The sequence below is a fragment of the Ammodytes marinus genome (genome assembly GCF_949987685.1).
Source record: "Ammodytes marinus genome assembly, chromosome: 20".
Taxonomy (NCBI): domain Eukaryota; kingdom Metazoa; phylum Chordata; class Actinopteri; order Uranoscopiformes; family Ammodytidae; genus Ammodytes; species Ammodytes marinus.
In genome coordinates this window covers 15,213,098-15,230,484 of record NC_137224.1, presented here as the reverse complement: position 1 = coordinate 15,230,484, position 17,387 = coordinate 15,213,098, and the positions used below count along the sequence as shown (strand labels likewise).

Below are 17,387 nucleotides of genomic sequence, written 5' to 3'. Positions count from 1 at the left end.
AATGAGTTATACAGTTGTAGTGATGTATGTAAAATCGGATTTTGCTCATCCAAAGCTTAAAGGAACACTGTACACATAAAGCATTACACTACAGCTCTGGAAAAGAAAGAAACCACTCCAAATTATCTCAGGTTTTACTTTTCATTGGTATGTGTTTGAGTAAAAACAACATCTTAGTTTTATTTGATTTGACTTCTGACATTTCTCCCGGATACAAAAACAAATATCGTCATTTAGAGCATTTACATTCATGAACAGAGAATGATAACAGATAACGGATAACAATTCAAGCTAATCTTGGTCTCTTCATTTTTTTTCCAGAGCTGTGTAACATTGTCGTATTCACTGGGGACAGTTTCCTTCCAGGGTTTTTACTCTGCCACAAACGTATGCACCAGTTTCTTATGTCTCTGCATACTGTAGAGCTTGGGAAAAGCTTTGCCACAGATGTGGCAAACAAACGGTTTCTCTCCTGAGTGCACTTTAGCGTGGGCATTAAGAATACACATTTTTATAAAGCCCTTCCCGCAAACATGGCATTTATACGGTCTGTCTGTAGTGTGGTGCATTAGGACGTGCCTCTTCACCTCGGCACTGGACCTGAAGTGCTTGTCGCATTCGGACAGAGTGCACTTAAAAGGCCTCTCTCCCGTGTGGATTAGTTTGTGCCTGGCTACGGTGGACGCGGCCACCATCTTGCCGCAGTACGTGCACTGCTGACGGAACAGTTCCTTCAAGTGCTTGCTCCTCTGGTGCTTCTTCAGGGCCCCTCTCTCTTTGAAGGATTTCTCACACTCGGAGCAAGCGTGCTTCTTCTGGTCTCGCGATTCGCCGTGGATGAGATTTTGGTGACGCAGCAGGTTGGACTTCTGGGAAAATGTCTTCCCGCAATCCGCGCACAGGTAGGGCTTCTCTCTGGTGTGCACTCGCTCGTGGGAAATCAAATCGCCGTCCGTCTTGAACCTCGAACCGCACTGGGCGCACTGGAAGGGGAGGTGACCCGTGTGCTTCCACTCGTGTGCGATCAAAACGCGTAACCTGGAAAAGGCTTTCGGACAGTGGTTGCATTTAAAGGGCTTGCTGATTTCATGAATGTTTTGGTAATGCCTGAGCAAGGGCTTGAACAGAGCGAAAGTCTGGTTGCAGCGGTTACACTGGTACGGCGTGTGGGAAGCCTTGTGCCTCGCCAACGTGGCCGCATCACGCAACACCTTCCGGCAAACGCTGCAGTAGAGCTCATTGTGGGTCAATTTGTGTCTTTCTATTGAAACCTTGTACCTGAACGCCTCATGGCATTGGTCACACCTGTAAAGATCCTCCTGGGCCTCTTCCGGCCTCTCGAAATCCTCTTTCTGACGGATGTACTCGAAGCACGTTCGCCTCAAGTGCTGCCGGAAAGACGAGTATAGCTTAAAGCGGCTGTCGCATCGCGGACAGGCGTAATCCCCGGTGGGGAAGTGGGATTTCATGTGACTTCTCAAACTTTCTTTAACGGGCTCCCTGCAGATAAAACACTGGACTTTACGAGGCTTTTTCGGAGTGCTGGCTTTGACGTCCGACATGCCTTGTTTCTTGCTGGTAGCTAATACTCTTTGAGGACCCACAGAGGAAGAAGGGTCTTCATCGGAACAGCTAGACGACGGATCATTGTCTGAGTAGTTGGACCAAGAATCGGTTGTCTTAAGGCAAGAGTTCTCATCCGAGTGGTGAGACCGCTTGTCTCCACTGCAGCTTTTGATGGGAGCCATGTAGGAGTTTTTGCTGGAGATAGCCATGCTGGGGGTTGTAGTTCTCTTAGCTTTGTAGGCGGGGAGGGACTCTTCACCAAGAGATCTTTTCTCTTCCAACAGAATCTTCTCCATCCTCCGCCCTCTGTTCCACCTCACGGGCCGAGACCACGGCTTGTCCACTCTCCCCAGCCGAACGCGGCATTGTTTCAGACAGCGGGACGCGTAGCACTGTCAACATAACATATTTTGAAGGACGATATATTGGTAACACTTTACAATAAGGGTACATTTATTGACTTTTAGTTCATGCTTAGTTGAATGTATTAACGTTTAGTTCTTGCAAGATGCTTAGTTATTAATATTTAGTTAATGCTTGGTTAGGCATTAGGTATGCTTAGTTAACTAATGCTTTCTTAAGCATTGACTAAGCAATTCTTAATGGTTAGTTAATGCTTAGCTTGTGCTTATTAGGCATTAACTAAGGCATTCTTAAAGGTGAGTTTATGCTTATTAGGCATTAACGAATGTAAACACGTAAAGCAACCGCATACACAGAAGGAAAGTAGAAATGCCACTGGCTGAAATAATGGTCACGTCCATATGTAAAATAAACATACATTTAAAGGGCAATATTGAGGTCAGAAAAACTATCAAGTTCATTCATATATATTGCACGATGAGTCGATATACTAATTATCAGGACAGGCCTAGGGACGAGTCCTCCGCCTGTCTCCATTTTCAGCTCGAGTCCAATTACTTTCACCCACCTGCTTCTCGTTCGTCTGATCCTCCGCCACTGTTTTTAGCTGTGTTTTAAGAGGCGACGTTTTGAGACATTCCACAGAGGGAAGTTTGAGAGCTGAAATAATGTGGGAACCATCGAAGGAACCATCTGGAGTAAAATAGACAAGAGAAAATTAATTAGCGCAGCTTTGATTAGTCACTGTTCTAAACACAGCCTAGAGAAAAATTACTTAAATTTTTTATATATTAGAAAATAACATTTATTTTTCAGATCAGTATGGACATATAACTAAAGATAAGAATTTAAAGAACTGCTTTTGAGGAAACAATTAGAAAGATAAACCATGAGTTATTGGGAGGAACAAGTAACACAGCATAAAATACTTGCCAGTGGGATCCAGTTGGCTGAAGTGTTTTTGGTAGTGCAGAAGGGTTTTGAGCTCGTCACATTGAGACACAGAGTCCATACATTCCTCTAGAACTGGGGACGCCTCATCAAACATGGAGGCAACCTGAAGACAAGGTCAAGTTAAAAAGGTACAAACCTCTGGAACAACAACACAATGACAAATGCCTCATTTTAAAGCTATAGTACGAAACATCTGTCGCCCCCATGAGGAATTCTGAGTATTTACAACAACACCGTTGGCCCGTCGACATGAGGTAAGTCTTTACCTCATACACAAATTGTTTTGCTGCTATGCTTAATCATCTATGTGTCAACTCATTTGGCGATGGCTCGAATGTAACCGACATTCATTTGTATGAGAAAGTTACGCACTATAGCTTTAAAGTTTATTGTTGATTTACCTGTTGGAAAGTGTGAAGAGGGAGAAACTTTTCCAGTCGGGATAGAAACATCCAAGTTAAAGTGTGAAGCGCTTCGTCATATTTGGGACCAAAGTCTTCAGGGAAAATTGTCTGAGAGACATGAGGTAGCATGCTTTTACTTTTGGCAACTACAATTTGAAAACATCATTAAAGAATCAGAAACATATTCATTCAAAATACAGAGTTACTTTTGGTATACATTACTGTGTCTGCACTTTCAAGTGATAGTTTTTCCGTAAGATAGACATTTCTGTTTTATAAATCCTTTTTTGATTGGTCTTATGCCATATTCTAATATTTTGAGATGCTTGATTTTTGATTTTCATGAGCCTAAGCCGTAATCAACAACATTAAAACAAAACAAAGATGTCACTTTTTAAATCACATGACAGGAAATAGTGAACTTTTTTCAAGATATGCTTAATGTCCTCAACCTGTACATTGTCGAGGACCTAAAGAACGGAACAAATACATATTGCAACAGTAACACCGACCTGGAAGAAGTGTTCCCTTTCCGCTGGATTTTTCACCAAGTTTTTCACCAGATCCACAAACTCTGAGTGTGGCACTCCTGTAGGTGTAGCCCCAGCCTGTAAAACCAGGACACGAACGATTTGAGGAAAAATGTCAAATGTATGGCTATTTCATATGAGAGACATATATCACAGGTCTCCCAAGTAAGGACACATGTTATCCTCACCTCCACGCCCCATGCCCTGATGAGCGTCTGCACTCTGTCCAGATGAGGCTGAACAACCCGAAGGTCAACATTTGTTTCAAACTGACATAAGTCCAGGACCAGCTGAAAGCACATAGCAACAGGGTTTGTTAACTGTGGCGAAAGAAAACACTTTCTCTTCACTTTTTTTTTTTTTTTTTTTAAGATATTTTTTGGCATTTTTATGCTCTATTGACAGTGTAGAGACAGAGTTTTGAAATGGGGCAGAGGGGAGTGACATGCAGAGAACGACCGCGGGCTGGAATCGAACCCGGGTCCGCTGCTGGCCGAGCCATGGGGGGGACGCCCTACCAACTGAGCTAAGGGCGCCCCCTCTCTTCACTTTCTTAAGAAAAAATAAATAAAAGATAACTACATGTTTATCAACTTTTATTAAACAAGTGTCCTGTTGACTATACAATTGACCCTCCTACGAGCAACTTTTAAATGTTTATTAAACAGTCTAGTTTATCCTCTGATGATCATAAATTACCTTAAACAGCAACAGCGTCCCCCTCCCGGGCCGGGCCCAGCAGCAGACCCGGGTTCGATTCCCACCCACGGTCGTTCTCTGCATGTCACTCCCCTCTCTGCCCCATTTCACCTCTGTCTCTCTGCACTATCAATAAAGCATAAAAATGCCGACAAAAATATCTTAAAAAAAAAAAGAAAAAACCCTACCAGTTTTGTCCAAGTTTTGGGGCGCTAGAATCAACAAAAACGGAAATTTCCTCATAGCCACTCTAAAATGGAATCGTCTTCATGGTATGTAAATATTAAGGAATTTCAAACCTCAAAAGTACTGGTTGTTAAATCATTTACAGTCACTATGTATGTCATTTAAGGTGTCAAAAAAAGGAAGCAGTCACAGCAGTAACAACATTGTAAATAATTCATTGTTAACAGTGGATTAACTCTTGCTAATACCCGCGCTCTGAGACCCAGCACAAGTTGGGCTCTTTGGACATAGGTGAGCAGCCCTGGAACCATGTCAGTAACCATTGAAACAAACTCCTCCAACAGCCCATAATCAGCCACCACTTTGAGCTGGACAGTCTGCCAGACGGCTGCAGACACCAGCCTGATGGGAGAGACCAGAAGACGCAGGGCAGAGAGAGGGAGAGAGGCACCTGGATGGACAGAAGAAGAAGAAGAAGAGGGCTTTTTTATATCCTTAATGTTACAGTTTTCTTCGATCGCTAAACCACAGTGGGCACAACTGGAGCTACACGTGCAAAACTCTAACTACAGTCATTTCATGTGGACCAAACTCTAGCTCGTTCATCATTGCTCGCACAGTTTTCAAAACTCTTGTTAACACACTTATCCCATTGCCTTATTAACCACAACCTGCACAACTCTGTGGATTTCCAGCACTTTGTTCAAATGCTAACATTCACTGCTGTCAAATTGTTCACCACACATTCAAAAGAGAATGGATTTCTTTCAGCCTAGTGAATTACAAACACAGTGTCTTGTTTTAGACTTGTTAGTGAACATATATAGAGTGTAAAGGGGAAGCTCAGAAAGAAAGAACAAGGAAGACAGGTTGGTGGAGGGGGAAGAAAAGCAGGGAGAGTATGATTGTGTGGAGGAAGACCTAGTAGACAAAGAGCTGTTACCTCTGATGAAATACAGTAAGGGCTACACTGATCGACCATGTTGTGAATTGTCGCTGTCATTGAAAGAGGCAGGGTTGAAAGTTCAACCCAATCTGCAAAGATCTAAAGTTGCATCTGTAATTAAGTACGGGCACTCAATGTATTGAGGGCCCGTAATTATTACTCTCCACCATACTTACTTCTTACTTCTTACTTCTTACTTCTTACTTTTTATTCTTCCTCAAAAGTTTGAGCTGCTACTCCTCCCACACCGTTTCACTTAGACATGCCAAAATTTCACAGAATGTCCGTCCCTACCCCGAATCGTGTGCTATTATACAGTTTTTTGAATTTCCGCTAGGGGGCGCTGTTATGAAGTCCCGACTGAAAGAACTTTGAGAGGCCACGCCCCGCACACCGTAACTCCGATTGACTTGAAACTTCGCACACAGGTGTATGTTAGGGTGCTCTACAAAAAAGCCTCTGGGACCATAAAAATTCTTCAGGGAATATTTCCCGCTAATTAGCATAAAGTGAAAAACAGCGTGTTATCCACAACTTTCTGCAATTTGACTGTATCAACACCAAATTTCTCGTGAAGCCCCGGGGGACTACAATAAACATACCCGTAAAAGATTAGTAGGACAACTTGAAAAACATGGCCGCCATTGACTAAAACGTTTACGCAGGGGCGGGGCTTAATAACACGTTGGCCATAACTCCTTAACCATAGGTCCTATCATCATGAAACTTACTGGGTATGTGCGGAAGTCATGTGGTAGCATGTCCATAGAAGCTTATCGAGATTAACCCATAGGGGGCGCCACAAATGCCCCCTGACTCAGATTGACTTGAAATTTCTTACACATGTACAGCTCATGGTGCTCTACAATATAGCCTCTCGGACAATAGGGGTCAGCCATGATTTTTTTTCCCGCCGCCATTGACCAAAACGTTTACGCAGGGGCGGGGCTTATTAACAAATTGGCCATAACTCCTTAACCATAGGTCCTATCATCATGAAACTTGCTGGGTGTGTGCAGAAGTCATGTGGTAGCATGTCCCTCAGAGCTTATCGAGATTAACCCATAGGGGGCGCCACAAATGTCACCCGACTCCGATTGACTTGAAATTGATTACACATGTACAGCTCATGGTGCTCTACAATATAGCCTCAAGGAATTTTTTTTAAATTTCCGCTAGGGGGCGCTGTTATTAAGCCCCGACTGAAGAAAGTTTTAGAGGCCACGCCCCGCACACCGTAAGTCCGATTGATTTGAAATTTCTCACACAGGTGTATGTTAGGGTGCTCTACAAAAAAGTCTCTTGGACCATAAGAGTCCGCCTGGGAATATTTCCTGCTAATTAGCATAAACTGAAAAACAGGGTTTCATCCACAACTTTTTTAAGTTTTACTCTATCAACACCACATGTCTCACGAAGCCCCGGGGGACTGTGACGCACGTCTCCGAAAAATATTAGTAGGATAGCTTGGAAAACATGGCCGCCAATGACTAAAACGTTTACGCAGGGGCGGGGCTTAATTACAAATTGGCCATAACTCATTGACCAAAGGTCCGATCATCATGACACTTGCAGGATACGTGCAGAAGACATGTGGTAGCATGGCTCTCTAAACTTGTCGAGATGAACCCATAGGGGGCGCCACAAATGCGAAAAACGTCATTCAAAAATGCAATGTTTGCCAGGCCACGCCCCTTTCCCCCTGACTTTCATCGACTTATCATTTGTCAGACATGTACAGCTCATGGTGCTCTACTGTAAAGCCTCTCGGACCACAGGGGTCAGCCGTGATTTTTTTTCTTCCCCGATTTACACGGGCGGCCCGTACTTTCAAAATCTCTGCGGGATTTCTAGTTTCTGTATTGCAATTCTAGAATATTTACACAGATGTATACTAACAATGTTACTGTAAATTGGAGGAAGAGGAAGGATATTTTCAGATCCGCAGGGACATTCTCTTACACAAGTGAAGTTGGCTAGAACAATTTCAATTTGAACATTTTGTTTCCAAAGGCAGCACTTGAAAACACTAGAATAATTAACGTTACTCACAATTCCGTTCCATCTTGTTTATGCGCCGCTCTCAGATACAATGTGTTCCAGCAGGCAAGCAGAACAACACAGATACATTGAAAATATCCCTTTTTGTCTTGAAAGTTGATATTTGATATTTATGTTAGAAAAATGTTGCAACTGAAAGAGTATGGGTCCGACGCTTATAATACGTCCGTGGTCCAACGGTGTTAATGTCCCGGGTTCCAAGGGTCGATGGTTCCTAGATCTACGCTAAATAGCAAAAATATTTTAGACGGTGTGTAAAAAGTAGTTTTGTACAAAGTTTAGGTCAACACATATGGATTAAAACTGTATATTTCATTAGATAACATCATGTTGTGAATTTAACACGTCTCTTTTCCATAACATTTTACCCTGGAAGTTTAAACTATTATGGCTTTTGGAAATTTGTGGATCTCCCTGGAGGGAGTTGTTCAAATTCTCACAACATATTTTATATAGGCCTACATATAATCCTACAGATAGGCTAATACATATAGTACAAAGTTGGGTACTGCTTTACAACGAGTAGCCTATAATGACTGCGCCAATCATGATATTCCTTAGCCCCGCAAGGGACATGGTGGAAAAAAAAATTGGTTGGAAAAAAAAGAGCAGAGAGAAAAAAAATGCGAGATATCGCAAACCACTTTCGCAGCCCTCACTCACGGTCCATGCAAAAAAGTCATATCAATTCATTTAGGCCTATGGGAAACCACACAAAAGAAGAGTCATGGAGGAGTAGGCTACTTGGAACATTCTCTCTCACACTAACACCAAAATACAACCTATTAAACTAACATTCTCAATGCACATTGGAGAGAAACGTGAACGCTTCACTTCATTTTGACACACCATGGACAGAGAGCGGAGGTCTAATTGTCAACACACACACACACACACACACACACACACACACACACACACACACTATGTAGACGGTATAAATTGGACTATTTCAAAACAGTGAACGTTTCCTATAGTTTACCAAAATGTTATAAAGCTCCCTGCTTAATTTAACATTGGCTTGATTGCAAGACGGACACAATGCCGACACTACACCTGAGGAGAACTCTGTTTGGCTGTATTGGCTGGTCTGATGATGAAGGCTATTATGAGTCGCAAAGAGTCATTTGCACCGGATTAGGCTATGTCCGCGTTCTCAAGTGACTCCTTATGATCGGATCTTGAAGCACTCACAATAGTAGGCCTACAGGCCATAGGCTGTATGAAATTCAACCAGATTATGCGAACTTTCTATTTTTCCTCACTTGGAGAGAGAAAAAGCGCTGTTCCCGTCATCCAGAGGGAAACATGAATGTCTGATCACAATTTCAGATCAAACCATTGAATAAATGGATTTGTACTAACCCAAAAATGTCATCCTTGTGGTGGTCCTAGAGGAAAGTCAGGGGATCACCAAACTTTGTAGAGTTCATTATCTGTTACACAGTTTTGGTCTCACACCAAATAATCTGCTACTGTTAATCATCCTGCTCACTGGAGAGCTTCTCATTTTAAAATCATTGTCGGATCACATGTCTGAATTTAATTTCTCCTTTAAGACTCTTTGTAGCACTAAAGAGATGGATCCGTAGACTTTTCGAAGTGAAAAAAGTTGAATCGAGATGATCATTTTACCAATATCAGAAGTAGAATAAACAAAGATCTCATTCGTGTACACCCTTGATCACATTCTTCTCTTAGTTAAAAGAGGAATGTGAAATGAGTCTGAGGCTTTTAATGAGACAAATCTGAGAAGTATGGTCCCTATAAGAAGAAGAATCCTTAAAGAAAAAAAAAGGGCCGGAGCAGTTAGGGAGTTCGTTGAACTGGCTCCTCCAGACTCACCTCAATATAAGAGATCTTTGTATGTCCAATGTCTCCTCCTTGTCTGATTTATTTCTCTTGAATGTCCAACTGAAGCTTTATATGAAAAGGTAAGATGAGCTTTCAAACATATCTGAGAAATATGAGAAACAATCAGGAATCAAATAAACTACAGTGATTAGAAAAAGCTGTAAAACCAGTGAAAATCACATTTAACACGTTTTAATACTTTGATCCGACCAATTACATATGTCTTGTTGTACCCAGGGGGCAAAGTGATTTTATGGACATGGAGCGTTGTAAAAGGTTGTTCACCAGAAATGACATCTAGGACCTTCCACGATCACAACCTGGGTGGACAACCTTGTCAACAAGCTGCTGGAAAGCTACAGCGGGCCGACATAGCAAATCAGAACCACTGTTTAAGTGAATGGGGGTGAATGGGGATGGGCTAATGGGGAATTTTTTGAACTTATAGATATCATTATGAAACTTTGCCAGTTGATTACTGACATTAAAACAACAACTTTTTGTATTACAGTATTTTCGAAAATGTTTAAATAAATATGAAAAATCATCAATATCTTACTAATGATGTGTAAATTTGCATATCTGCAAAGCCCCAAAATCTAGATGTTGGAAGAAAACAAAGTCAATTTGTTTTTAAATTTTGAAAACAAAACAAGTGTCCAACTGCCTGAAGCCTTTCCTAATCACAGTTCAAATTTGATCAATAACCCATAGAAAATAAATTTTTTACACAGTTACATTTCATGTGCTATGGACCAAAAGTGTCCTTTTGGAGTCTCCAGCTGGTATTTTAGGAAACGGCTAGACATTCCCTGGGAAGAAACAGTGTAAAAAATTCATTTTCAATGGGTTATTGATCAAATTTGAACTGTGATTAGGAAAAGCTTCAGGCAGTTGGACACTTGTTTTGTTTTAAAAATTTAAAAACAAATTGGCTCTGCTTTTGTCCAACATCTAGATTTTGGGGCTTTGCAGATATGCAAATGTACGCATCATTAGTAAGATATTGATGATTTTTCATATATATTCAAACTTTTTGGAAAATACTGTAATACAAAAAGTTGTTGTTTTAATGTCAGTAATCAACTTGCAAAGTTTCATAATGATATCTATAAGTTTAAAAAAATCCCTATTAGCCCATCCCCATTCACTTAAACAGTGGTTCTGATTTGCTCTATGTCGGCCCCCTGCAGCTTTCCAGCAGCTAGTTGACCAGGTTGTCCACCCAGGTTGGGATCCTGGAAGGTCCTGGATATCATTTCTGGTGAACAACCTTTTACAACGCTCCATGTCTGTTTTTCCAAAAAAAAGGGGTTTTGCCCCCTAGGTATTGTGTATCAGCTAAATAACCAGCGTTTTCATCGGGGGAATGATTAACACTGTTAACACTAACCCACACTCACTGTCTGCGGCTAACGTTATTTTGGTGGATTAACATCATCAACACTTTCTTCAATTCGGCATGGCACTTCTGAACAGACATTCGGTCAACTATTGTTTTTCTCCTTTCCATGGCACTTATTGTTCATAACTGTACGGTTTCCACTCAAATGTAGGTAAAAGAGCAGAGATAATTTACAAACATGAGCAGCGCGGTGGACTCAAGGCAGTATATTATTGTAAACCTGTTGACACGTTTTCAACAAAGCATTGAGCATACTACTGCGCTCCTCACTTGACTATCTCTTCAGTTTATGGGTTGCCATTATAGGTGAAACTCATATTATTAGAATATCATGAAAAATGAATTGGAATTGAAGCAAGAATTCATTCAAAAGGGGCCCAAACCAAGTACTGAGTACATATGATTATACTTTATAGAGGGCCGGCATTTCTGTGTTTAAAATCCCTTTTTTATAGATATCATGTAATATTCAAATTTTCTGAATTTTTTAATTTGGGGTTTTCATAAGCTGTGAGCTATAATTATTAAAATAATAACAAATAGAGGCTTGGCATATCTCATTTAGCATGTAATGATTCTATATGATATATTAGTTTCACCTTTTAAGTTGAATTACTGAAATAAATGAACTTTTGCACGATATTCAAATTTTTCAAGTTTCACCTGTATATTTGGTCCAGATTTCCATGATTTTTCCTCTAGCCACCATGACAGCTTCTTGAGTCATATTATACTATTCTGTACCGTCCTATACTGTTCATCTCACCATTTACCTTAATATAAGGACTGGCAGAAAACGACTTCATAAACTTACTTATCCTCTAGTGCCATCAAGAGGTTGATATTTGTGATTTCGAGTAAAATGTCACGTTTGAAGAACATGGTAAACATAATACCTATACCCATGTTAGCTTTGTCATTGTGATCATGTCACATTTCGCTGGCAAGTATAGCCTCACAAGTATAGCTGTTTGTTGGGTGGGCTTTTCCTCAACATCTTTGCTCTGAGGTTTCAAGATGACTTAACAGTGGCAATATCCACCATTTGCAGCAGCTGTCAAATGTGTCATCTCTTCATGCCAAAAAGACAGCATGTAAAGTTTAAGCACAACAGAAGGTAGGCAGTAGGCTAAAAAACTAAAATAATCAATAATTTTCAGTATCCTCATCCATTATCAGTGTTGACAAAATCTTTATTAAACTGTATACAATGCACAGTTTGTTTTAGTCTCCAAAATGAGCACATATCTTGGGGTGTGTTATGCAAATATTAAAAAAAGAAAGTGGTATATTGATCAAACAAGCCAGACACAGTGAAAGGGTGTTCTGATTTGATAGAAAAACGAAAGAAAAGAATCCATAATCTTTTCTTTACAGCCACACCATTAATCAAATGCAGGCTTAATCTCAAACAAACACACTTCTGATCTTATAATACAACTCTGATAAGCTTTAGAAAGATGGCACCATCACGTGGAAAGGGAACATGATTAGGGAGGGTATTCATATGCGATTTAACAAAAATATTTATTTGAATGAAGATAGATTATTTTTCTTTTCATATTATACTATAAGGATAGAATAAAATGTTGTCTCTGAAAACTGAAGTTTTTTTTTTATGTTTGGAGAGTGCTATGTTGAAACTTGCATAGTTGAGGAGACATAGATGTTAGGGTGATTGTGGGGGGGGGGTCTTAATTTAAAATGACACGAGGAAGTAAAAATCTCTTTGTTCAATGCAGGGTAAAAATACTATTGTTTATGCGATTGTTTTGGCTCTAAACCCCTCAGCCCCCCCCCCCACACACACACACACACACACACACACACACAAACACACAAAAGCTTGGCCTGCCACCATGATGCTCGTGTGATAGGGCACGTGAGTGGAAAATCCTTACTGCAAGCCCTCGTAACATATAGTCCATCTTTGTGCAAATGTAACTCAGAACAAGATCCACAGCAATCACGTGATAATAATCTTCCTAGTAGTTTGATGAACACGGGGAAAAGTTTTGTGTGTCACAGACATCGCAGCCTTTAAAAGTGCCACTCTGCGTCCACCATAAAGAGGAAAACAACAAAATATCTTCTTGGCAAGCGAAACAAAGAACCAGCTTATAGCTTTAAAAAAATTAAAAATACTGTCATTCTAGCTTATGGGCTGATTAAAGCTCCCATCAATCACAAATCCAAACCCCTCCTTTTTTGCTTTTCTTTCACACACGGACTACAGACAATTGACTCCTTTAGAGACTGTGTTCCTAAGAGCAGACTCCTCATAGGAATCCTTGTCCGACAGCAGTCAAATGTGTTTACGTAGCTCACTCCGCCGCGTTGGCTGCATGAAAGCTGGAAACGTTACTAGTAGCTAAAACAAGAAGGGGGGATTCCCAACTCAGCTTATTAAGTGTCTGGAGATGCTGTGCCAAGCGCTGCTTAAAAACCAGACGTTTAAACAAATGAATAAAAAAAAAGGATACACTATGTGAGCCACACCCCAGTCTCTGCTGCTGGTTCAATCTTTTACCAGCTCCAGCCAGGGAGCGGGAGCAGCACTCTTTTCCTTCCCATCTCACCCAGTCCCACACATACATTCACTTGTCCTTTAATCCCGTCCGCTGGTCAATCAGCTGTCCATCCGCTTAATGGGAACACGTAAGAGTTTGCACTTCTCCAAAGCCCAAATTCTCATTCATATTTGTTCTCCTTTTCCTCCTCAGTAGTGTCCGCAGACCTCTGCTTTGCTTTAAGTCTCTGTCCATGCCCAAAAAAATAAGAAAGATCTGCACCGGCCGGCCGATGTCACCGGAACTCATAGATGGCTGCACTGTGCTCGGGAACGTGGGTGAGGTTAAGAGACTGGTACCTGCAGAGTGACAACACAGTATGTGTTAGAATATGTATGTGTTAGAAATACAGTGTGCATAGTTAGAAATGAATAAATAAACCATTTTTTACCCAAGGGTATTCATATTCTTAAGGGTCTTCAAGTGGCTTATTTAGATTAGACACAAAGTCCTCAAGGTGTTTTAAAGATCCTAATTATCTATAGCCATTAAATGTATTTATATTAAGCAATTACCCTCCTTTTATTTATAATTGTAGCAAGTTTTCAGTGTTTGTGGCAGACTCCAACATTGCCATACTGGTTTAGAGCTGATCGATTTACATTTTTTGCAGAGAGTAACAAGAAGAGAAATAGATAAAGAACTAGCAGCCACAGTGGAACAATCTGTTGGATGAAGAGCTGCAGGTGACCGGCTGCAAACTTCCAACTCCTCAGCAAGGTTACCACCAACTTTGACTGTGTCCTACTGTTAAATGATAAACTACCTGAAACGTGCGCAGCATGAAATCCGATCGCGGTTGCTAATAGCAAAATTATAAATGACAGACTGCTTGTTGATATATTTATTAAAAATATGTGAGCTTGTTTGGCTGCACAGTAAACAGATACACCAATTACTCCTTATGTTGTATTTCTGTAGCTGGAAGTGTGATTGCCATCTTATTAATCCAAACATGCTGTTACGAAGCCACAGACATTGCCAAAAAACACCCACAAAATGAAAGGAAAAGATTGGTAGCAAAGGGCAGAGTCTAGATCGTATACCAAGCTGCGAATTAGTCTACATCGCAGTTGATAGTGTTTTTCTGTCCTCACAATAATGTTGAATGCCTGCTCTTCATCTTTCTGCTTTGGAAAAATGGCAGAAAGTAGAGCAACTCTGCGATCGGAGATGGAAAGAAAACCGCATCCAAGTATTTTGGTCAGAGAGGGGGATGAACATTTAGAAAAGGAATGGAATGAAATCAGAGGGCGTTTAAACCTCTATATGAAGAGGGAGATGGGAAACATGCCAAAGAATGTCAAATACAAATCAAAACAAGCAAGCGTACAAGGCCAGCACGGCTCAGTATGCTTATAAGAAGAAAGTATAATGTTAACATGTTAAATCGCTCTATTTTCATACAGTGATCACTTATATAGTGTGCATACTTCATAACACAGGTATCTCAGTCACTCCGCTCTGCACGTAATCGGCGAGAACATTTTCTGGTATCCCACAACCTATTATCCAATCAGAAGAGGGAACTCTACAAATGGGCAGGTCTCTTTGCACGTGCATGCGCAGAGTCTGTTTTTAAATGGTGTTTATCATGTTTTATCGCACTTACGGATCTGAGATGACGCTAGATAATTTGTTGCTTTTAGACCGCTGTGCCTTCATGTGGTGACAGAGGGACGAGGGAGGGGGGACTGCTAACTGCAGTCACTGACAGGAAGTTAGCTAAAAGAACCATTTAGCTAACTTCTCCGTTAACTAGTCTAAGCTCCCTTTGAGAAATTATGAATTAATGGCACCTTGACTGAAGCTGCAGAAAGCTGGAAATGTCTGTTATAGACAGTGTTCTAGCTTTTCTGGGATTTGATCCAGCAAACCTTCAGTCAGAAGTCTGCTGATTTGGTAAAAATGACTCAGCTTCACGTCATAGTAAGTAAGTGTTGTATGCTGGGTTACCATTCAGAGCTTCTGTGGTAGTAGTAGCCCTCGATGGTTGCTGTGGATTTCTGGAAGCAGATGTAGTAGAATCCAGCAAAGGAAGCTCCGCTGATGTCTTTGATTGTGTGGTCGGGGACCAGAAACTGCTCCTGAGGGGGATGGACAGGGTGAGAGATGGCAGCAGCTGCAGTTCAGGGGGGTCACAACATGGCTCAATTTAGGCGCTAAACTTACCTTCCACCTCATGAAAATAAAGTCAGAGGTCTTCAGATCATCATAGTCAAATTCATCCGAGTTGAAGGTCTTTGCGTACTGGTAGAAGGCCTGGAATTTGCCCTTGATACAAAAAGCAAAAAAAGGTTATAGTCATAGTCAGGGAAAAAAATCAGGTTCTACTGCAGAGCCTTTTTGTCGAAAAAATTGTGAATGAAAACGCTTTGGCCTTACCCAGTGCTTCCGATCCACATCCTCGTCCGCGTCCCACTTCCGGGTGAGAAAAGGCCGCTTCCTGCTGATGATCTCCCCGGCAAAGAACGTGGTGAGGGTTGGGTATTCCTGCAAGCGCGAACGCAACACAGACACATAGTAAGGGTTTTGTTTTGCCTCTGGCACACAGCTGACCTGATACAAGCTGCTTTTGTTTTTTCCTTCTCTTTGTAAAGGGAAAGAATGCTCAGTTCAATGTTTTCATCCCAAAACAAATTACAGGAATCTAGAAAAGTCCCTTCAAAAGTAAATATGGTGATATTTGTCTTTTATTTCTAACGCCTGTGAAACTATAAATTATGATATTTAGAATTGCTATAGTAATACTTCTGTAATGTGATGACGACTACTACGATATTTACGACTACAAGGCAGTGATTCAGAAAAGGTTCATTTGCGAAGTAGCTTTAAAGTGCTTTCATCTGTAGTAGCATAAGATGACACCCTCTATGTCTGACGATAGCCTGGAGCAGGACCTTACTGGTTTCTATGCAACAAGTAGTGGCCAGACCCAGCTTAAATTAGGCATGTTTGTGTTGCGTAATAAAAAGGGAATAAACTCACCTCAGTCAGCCCTTTTATCTTCAGGTAGCCACACAAGTAAGAGTCCTCCATGGTGACATGCTTAAAGAGCAAGCACAATAAACAGAGAATGTTGATATTGACTTCATATGTGTTATGTCCTACATACATTCAAGTGGGAAAGCTGTGATATGATTTGATGAAATTAATATCTAATATAAAAAAGAAACAGTAACAAATGTCCAGTTTTGTAAGGGGCTACTCAGTCAAACATTTATAAATAAAAAATGTATCCTGAAGTAGGCCTACTTTTGATAATAGCGTTGACTGAAATGTGTTTTTATATTTTAAAAGGGGGGTTTACATTCACAGCCAGCTGGGCGAGTTGCTAAATGACAGGCCAGCGTTCATTGATTTTCCAGCTGTCAATCATCACACCGCCCATTTGACAGCTCACCAAAACCCCTTGACTGTTCGCCTTAACGGTGAAATATACACTTTACACAACCCCACCTGCAAAACAACCTCCACGTCGTAGGAGTTCCCTTTGCTTTTCTGGTGGCCCCTGAATTTAGAGCCGCTGTACAGCAGCGAGGTGACCACGCCGGGCTGCTGGGTGTTTATCGGCGGCGGCGGGATAAGCGAGGCCGAGGATGCACAGGCCGCGCAGGGAGAGTCGTTGAGGTATCCAGCGGGAACAGGCATGGCTCCAGCTTCGCTGGCCGGGCATCAACCGCGGACAGTTGCCGTCAGGGACACGGACCCTCTCAGCGTCTACGAAGAGGTGGAGGAGGACTAAAAAGGTCCACCAACATTCAAAACCCCCCTGAATCCTCCACTGTTTAGTTTACCGGGCACCAAGCTCCCAGAAAAGTAAGTGGACCTCGACGAGGCGCTGTAGCA

At 41.4% G+C, this 17,387-nt stretch overlaps 2 protein-coding genes across 2 annotated transcripts; both read right to left on the bottom strand.

The window, feature by feature from the left end:
* Positions 1-188: 188 nt before the first annotated feature.
* Positions 189-7,850, bottom strand: LOC307266521 (uncharacterized protein). Its single transcript, XM_080048560.1, has 8 exons — positions 7,701-7,850; positions 4,951-5,153; positions 4,006-4,107; positions 3,800-3,895; positions 3,285-3,395; positions 2,863-2,986; positions 2,498-2,622; positions 189-1,958 (listed from the first exon to the last, which is right to left on the bottom strand). Exons 1-8 carry the CDS (start codon positions 7,711-7,713, stop codon positions 372-374), a joined length of 2,361 nt encoding a protein of 786 aa, XP_079904686.1. The 5' UTR covers positions 7,714-7,850; the 3' UTR covers positions 189-371.
* A 4,305-nt stretch (positions 7,851-12,155) lies between these two features.
* LOC307266714 (glucose-induced degradation protein 4 homolog) lies at positions 12,156-17,340 on the bottom strand. The gene is made up of 6 exons (XM_080048806.1): positions 16,998-17,340; positions 16,527-16,586; positions 15,924-16,031; positions 15,711-15,812; positions 15,495-15,625; positions 12,156-13,837 (listed from the first exon to the last, which is right to left on the bottom strand). The coding sequence occupies exons 1-6, from the start codon at positions 17,187-17,189 to the stop codon at positions 13,774-13,776; spliced, it is 657 nt and encodes a 218-aa protein (XP_079904932.1). The 5' UTR covers positions 17,190-17,340; the 3' UTR covers positions 12,156-13,773.
* Between the last annotated feature and the right edge of the window lie 47 nt (positions 17,341-17,387).